The 7,157-nt window shown below is 49.0% G+C and overlaps 1 protein-coding gene across 1 annotated transcript; it reads left to right on the plus strand.

Annotated features, from left to right (window-relative positions):
- Positions 1-1,040: 1,040 nt before the first annotated feature.
- Positions 1,041-6,736, plus strand: LOC103609895 (rho-related GTP-binding protein RhoU-like; the record flags this gene model as incomplete). The annotated part of the gene is given in 3 exon segments (XM_008594158.1): positions 1,041-1,155; positions 6,291-6,573; positions 6,576-6,736. Coding segments are annotated over 3 exon segments (559 nt in total), but the record flags the coding sequence as incomplete, so codon positions are not given.
- Positions 6,737-7,157: the final 421 nt, after the last annotated feature.

Raw genomic sequence — 7,157 nt, forward strand, 5'->3', positions numbered from 1 at the left:
AGCCCACAGGCGCTGGGTTGGGTGCAAGCGGCCCCGGCCGAGGCCGAGCTGTGGGTGCGACCCGGGGGCCGCCCCGGTTCTCCCCTCCGCGTCCCGCCGCCTGCCCCGCGCGGGTCGGCCCGTCCGGTATCTCTCTCGGTTACTCAGAGCTCTTGTGGTGGATGCAAAGATAAAGGGACCCTCTGGCTTGATTTTTCGGGTCTTTTTGAAATTTAAGAAGTTAAGATTCACAGAAGGTAGTGCGTGGAACGCTTACTACCTTGCTCCTTCAAAAAAATGAATGAATAAAATAAAACACAAGCTTACCTTTACCTTTCTCCAAGTTACCCTAGATAAAATGGTGCAGTGCTCGTGGGCTGCCACCGCACCGTACTGTGACTGGTAGAAACGTTTATGAACACTTAGAAAGTTGTGTGGAAATAGACAAAACAGTGCCTGGTTGAGATAGGAACCGCCGTGACCCCAGCCTTCCCCCGCCCCAAATACCCAAACCCCAGTGGAAAGGTGGGCAGGGCTCTGTTCCTTTTCATTTGCTTTTTAACCCCATCTTTGGCCTGACAGAGGGAGATAAGGACTGCCCTCTTTTATACAGGACAATGTGGGCGACCTCTGTTTGCACAAGTTCTCAAAACAAGCCAGCATGTCACGATAAACCCTGGGGTTTGGGAACATTTCCGAGGGGAAAACAGAAGTTATTTGTGAAGTTTTCCAGTGATTTAAAACTGTAAGCTTAGCTCCCACTTAACCTCCCCCCCCTCCAACCCCGTGTTGTTTGCAGGTCCTTTGAAACAAGTGTGACGGGAAAATAAATCTTCCTGGGGGCCTGGAGAACAGCACAGACCCTTCTGGGGGCGCCATCCAAGGGCTCCGGATCGGCTCTCTCATCCCACAGTGGAGTGAACCAGGGGGTTTGTGTTCACCTCCAGAATCACCTCCACCAACGTCTCCTTGTTGCAGGCTCATCCTTAATTCATTCGAGGACCCAGAATAGGAGCCGAAGGGTTTGGAGAGAGAATGGCAGTGTAAGCTAAAGCTTTTAGTCTTCCGGAAAGGGTTAAACAACACCTCCTGATAGCCCTTTTGGTTTTGTTTTTAGCTGTGGTGTCCGTGGACGGGCGGCCTGTGAGACTCCAGCTCTGCGACACTGCAGGACAGGTCAGTATCACGTTACACTCGGTACTGGGAAAGGAAACAGCCTTTTAAAGGTTTCCAAATAACCTTTGACAAGTGTCCAAATGATTCCCTCAGTAACTGGGTCATTCTAAAGCCTCACGAAGCAGACCCACCCCTGCTGCTGGCCCCTGTCTGGGGCTGGGGACAGAGCAGAGGAAGATACCTCCAAACTGATAAAACAGAGCTTGGCCCTATTCCGCATGGCCAGGAAAGGGAGAAAGCCGGTCAAGAACCACTCTCATGTTACAGGAGTTTCTGACATTACGTATTCTCTGGTTTTTATGAGAAACGATCAGTGGTGCTATATCAGTCCATTTCTGTTGCCTATAACAAAATGACCCAGAACCAGGTAATTTAGAAAGAAAACAAAATTTATTGCTTACGGTTTCGGAGGCTAGGAAGTCCAAAGTCCAGGGAACACTTCTGGTGAGGGTCTTGGTGGTGGCAACAGTGACGCGGGGAATCACATTGTGAAATGGCAGAGCAGAGAGAGAGAGAGACTCTCCTCTCCTTTTAAAGCCCTCAGAACCACACCCATGACCACCATTTTAAATCCATTCACTACAGCCCGGTCCTATAATCCAATCACCTCTTCAAGGCCCTACCTTTCAATTACTATAATAGGATTTCACACCCTCAACAGTTACAGTGGGGATTAAGCTTCCAATATATGAAATTTGCAGAACACAATTCAATCAATCTACAGCAGGCACGTTGTCATCATTTCTCAGAGCACATTGGAGATATCTTACTATCATTTTATTAAAGATCAACGAGCCGGATATTTAAGAGTTTGCTCAAGAAAAAGGCGGAGCTTGCTTGCGCAAGGGTTGATATTTACTTCCCCTAAGGCTGTGGTTTGATGTGCTGGGACCAGCTGCACTCCTTGGCACAGGGTCAGTGTCAGAGCGGTCCTCAGCCAGGGGAATGAATGAACGGGACTCACTCTTTCCAAATCATGAACTTCTACTCTTGTTTCGAGGGCCCAGTGCTTGGAGGAAACACCGGGGAGTGATGGAGAGAGTGTGGCTGTGGGATGGAGAGCTGCAGGCTTGCCATCGTCCCGCCCCCAGCAGGCCCTCAGTCTCTGAGGTCGCACTGTGCCTTGAGCAACCGGGGGCTCTTGAGTTTGTCAGAGTGACAGCCAATGAACTCGTTGTCTCTCCAGCGCTTTCTAGAGTTCAGCTAAGTGCTGGGGGTACTTTGTAGGCAGGCAGGAGTGCCCACTCCACTCTCAGAGGCACTGTGCCGTGACCATTTGTGTTTATAAAGAAGTTGACTTCCACCGTCCCTCTGTGCCTCCTGCAAGCTCAGGTGTCCCAGGTGCCCACCTACTCTGAGACAGCAAATTCAGATCTGAAGAGAGATTTTATTTTTTAAACCTCAAGATGACACAACCAGGCAGCCATGATCCCTGCGGAATGCCGGTCTGGCAGTGCCCATAGCAGTATGTGTGGTCGCCCAGCCTGGGGACACCTCAGTGTTCCCTGCACTGTGAGCAGGAGAAACCAAACACAGTCTGTATTTTATTGCCCATAGAAAAGAAAAATCAAAGAACACGGTCTCTTCTAGTACGTAGTCTTTCTGAATGTCATCCAGGTGTCTGAGTCAAGCTTCACTGCTTTGTGGAAAGTGAGAATGCTTTGCCTACCAGGGCTCAGGCTGTCTGATCTTTAACATGAGGGCAGAGGGGCAGCTCTGTGAGTGCAGGCACCGCCACAGAAGCAGGAGCCTGAGGATAAGACAGAGGATGGGAAAATGGGCATGTCCAAAGGCACGGTTGCCAGAGACCCTTTCAGGGAGGGCCAGCAGCTCAGCACACGTCACTCGGATGTCACTGCTCTCTACCAGCCTCCCAGGAGGGAGCTGACTCTCCACACAAGACGTTGCGTCCCGAGCTGGGATCACACCCCGTGCCCACACACTGCCTGGCACCCAGTGGGGCCTGATCATGGTTTTGGATGGATGGACAAGTGGACTGCTAGGTTCTGGTGGTGCAAACGTGAGCTGTGGGCCTGCCCCATGACAGACTTACTGTCTGTAGGGAAGACAAGCTGGTTCATAAAGCGGGTGAAGGAAACCGGTGAAGTGAAGAGAAGGCAGCTTTGTTCAGAGGCGCCGGCCGGGCAGGCCTGGCAGGAAAGCCTCCGAGCAGAGTTTTGAACGAGGAATAGAATTGTTACCAGGAAAACTTTGTAAAAATGATTGCATTATCAAGGATGAGCTAGATTTTTTTCCTTAGTATTGTCTGCTTAAAAGTCAAGGAAGCCCAAGAATCGTTTTAGAAAGATTTTCACACAAAAAAGTTTATAATTAGGGCAAAAAAAGAGGTTTTGGCACTAGGTTGGTAAGCTTCAGTTTATCTGGAAATTATTCTTCTGGTCTCCCAGGAGTGTTTTTATTGAGATTTCCTGTGTTTCTTAATGTTTGAACTGGTTAGTAGAGGCTACCCTACTAAATAATAAGACCATCATTTGAGAATCTGTAGAAAACCCACTTCAAAACCATTTCTGAAAAATACACTGCTGGTGAGATAAAGTCAGGTTTTCTCTTGTTCCACAGGTATAAATTAGTATTTGTTTCGACCACCAGCGCAGCTGGTCAAGGTGGTCGTTCTTTTCTAGTCTCTCCAATTCTGATCTGATAAACTATTTTTTAAGGAACTTGAAGTGACACCTGCCCTGTTTCCCTAGTGTTGGCCCAGCCCAGGAACACGTCCCTCCCCTGGGCAGTCATTATGACTTCACCAGCCTCTACATTGGGAAAGGCTGCAGCTGGGCACAGGTGCAGGTCCCCTCAGAGGCTGGAGAGCTGGGGCCAGTCTGGCTGTGCTGGCTGAATGAGTGACCAGACATCACTTTTCCTCCCTTTGGGTTCTCCTGTTGGGGAGGGCAGGTGAGTCTGTGAGACGTCAGGAGTTTTAACACTGGACTCACAGTCTCACTCAAGTGTGAGCAGATCATGGACAAAGACTTTAAGAAATACACCTTGGCATATGAGAAGGGAGTGTTGCTGAAACAGGAGGAGTTCACTGTAGGATTGCCAAGAGGAGCTGGAAATTCTTCAGACTTTTGACCTGTGAGGTACTTGGAAAGATCTTTACACTAAAAAAAAAACCAAGTTGCAACTTGACTAGAGGGACAGTACAGTCTCCTGTATGCACCTCTCCCGCTCCAAACCCTGTGCAGCGTCTACACCACAGACCTGGCAAGCACGTGTAAATGGCTTTGGCCTCAGAACACATTTCCTTGAGGATGCATTCCAGTTGGCCTCTCTTCAAATGTGCTTATTGCATAATTTCAGCAAATATCTAAGGTTTCTGGTCAGGCACCGAGCAGGAGGGCTTAATTTCTGTTTTGCTTCCCAAGTACCTCAGCCAGAATCTCAAGAGCTCTGGGGAGCCAGCTTTGCGGAGCCCAGTCACAAGGCCTGCCTTTCTTTTTCTCTTTAATGCAACTCTGGATTCCAGGCTACAGCTGTCCGAGGGCAGTGCCTCCCGCAGGGGTGCCGCCACCCGAGGGGCTGCCTGATGCAGCCTCACCTTTGTGCTTCCTCCGAGGCCCTCTGAGAACAGAGGGAGCAGGTTGCCAAAAGATCTTCAGAGCTGAGCTGTGATCTGCCTGGCTGAATTTCTGAGTTTATTCTTTCAGGACAAAGTTGGCATGAAGAAATTTAGGTCATTCTTTTTCAGCTTTCACATATGGAAACCTCACAGGTAGCGGTGATATTCCGAGATGCCGTATTCGTTCCTGAGCGTCTTAGCTGGCTGGTTTTCACATGATTAGTTGGTTGTTGCCCTAAATGAAATACGAGCCTCAGATAACGACAGAACATTCAGATAAGACAGATGCAGGTTTCCTTCGTATCTAGAGAAAAAAGCCACTGATGGAGAATGATGTACGTGTAAACAATACTTTGTAAATAGTCAAGTATGCCAGTTCAGTAATGTGAGCATGGGCACTGGTGAACTTTTTCCTGCTGTTGGGAAATTATCAGTGACGTTATACCTGAGGATGGTTGGCACCCACAGATGTAAATTTTAAATAGGAATGAGATGATGTACATATCTTCCTATGAAAGAGTTGAGTGAACGTTTTCAGTTAGCCCAATTTGGTACTGCAGGGGACTGTGGGAGGTTTGCTATAAAGAGATGCCAAATTGGAGACCGACGTCTGTTCACAATGGAGTCCCCTCTCCTGACCCTGTGCCTGGCGTGTGGGTGGTGTTCAGTATGTGTATCTGTTAAGTAGATGACAGCAGGTTTATTTATATTCAGCTCTGACTCAATCCAGTTCTCTATCCCTTAACGTATGGTGGGACGGGCCCGTTCTTTCTGTCTAAGGCACTGGTGTTGGCAGAGATAAAGGAAGGAGAAAGGAATTGAGAGAAAATGAGGAAAAGAAGGAAACAAGAAGATGCAGCCAGAATGAGAGTGTGCTGAGCGGTGTCCGTGACTGACACGGAGAGGCACAACGTCTCTGAGTTGCTGGTGCCAGTGGCCCCTTCTGGGTCTGTCCTTGTGTCTGATTAACATCACTCTGCACTGTTGTGCATGGTATGGGCAGAATGTGTGCCCAGCATAGGTGGGGTGAAGCCGGTGTCATTTCCAGCTGCCTGGAGCGGGGAGGGGAGGGCTGGGTTCTTAGAGAGAATACCTGTGTTCGTAGACTGGGGTTTGCTGGAGTCAGGTGGGAGTCCTGGGGGTCTGCGTGGATGTGGTTTGAATTTCAGGAGAGTTTCCAGGTACCAAGAGTTGAGAGAGTAAGTCTGGGTTACTCTGAGCTGAAGGCTAGATAAAGCAAATTTCATTTCTAAAACCCACCCACTTAAAGTATTTTCCCTGTGGTAGGTGGCACGTAGGTTGTGAGCACCGATGCCAGCATTGAACACATTTGGCAGTGTCGGGGCGCTGGAAGCAGACAGCTGCTGCACCTGCACCAGGAGCGCTGGCTCCACTGCGCTAAGCAGTGGGGTAGTTTCTAAGACGCAGGCTCTACTTCTGTAACCAGTGGAATTTCTGTTACCTGTCAGCCCCTTTCGGGAGAAATGCTAAGATGTTCATTTTGCTCGTGAGAATGCTTTAGAAAATAACTTTTGGGCGCTCTGCTTGGTTGCAGGATGAGTTTGACAGGCTGAGGCCTCTCTGCTACACCAACGCAGACATCTTCCTACTGTGCTTTAGTGTGGTGAGCCCCTCGTCCTTCCAAAACATCAGTGAGAAGTGGGTGCCGGAGATCCGGTGCCACTGCCCCAAAGCCCCCATCATCCTAGTTGGGACACAGTCGGACCTGAGAGAAGATGTCAAAGTCCTCATCGAGCTGGACAAGTGCAAAGAGAAGCCAGTGCCTGAGGAGGCAGCTCAGCTGTGCGCCGAGGAGATCAAAGCCGCCTCCTACATCACTCGACTCAGAAAAACCTCAAAGAGGTCTCTGATGCGGCCATCGTCGCCTGCATTCAATACTCGGACTCTCAGCAACAGCCAAAGAAGTCTAAGAGCAGGACTCCGGATAAAATGAAGAACCTGTCCAAGTCCTGGTGGAAACAATACTGCTGTTTCGTGTGATGCTGGCAAGAGCCCTGGAGTGGCTGTTTTCAGATGAGACAGATATGAGAAGCTACATTAGCTGACATGACTCGTTTTCCTGTGTAGAACCTGTGTAGAGAATGCGCGTGCACATGTACTACAGGAAGAGTTCTCAACATACATGTTCTTTCTTGCCTTTAATTTTCTGGGTGTTTGTCTGAGCTTAGGGATGAGATACTTATTATGCAAGATACTTTTGAAGTAAGTTGAGAATTCCTCATAACTCTGCACATGGAGAGCTCTGGACCTCTGGATTAATTTATTTGTAATATGAAAAAGGCACCTCAAATTTGGTTGTCAAGAATGAAATGTTGCTACTTTGTAGTACACAGAGGAACAGGAGAGGGGGTGCTGTGGTCGAGCCTCTCTTGATTAAGGGCTACTTCACACACAGTGTCAG

Source organism: Galeopterus variegatus, unplaced genomic scaffold (assembly GCF_000696425.1).
Source record: "Galeopterus variegatus unplaced genomic scaffold, G_variegatus-3.0.2 Scaffold10259, whole genome shotgun sequence".
Taxonomy (NCBI): domain Eukaryota; kingdom Metazoa; phylum Chordata; class Mammalia; order Dermoptera; family Cynocephalidae; genus Galeopterus; species Galeopterus variegatus.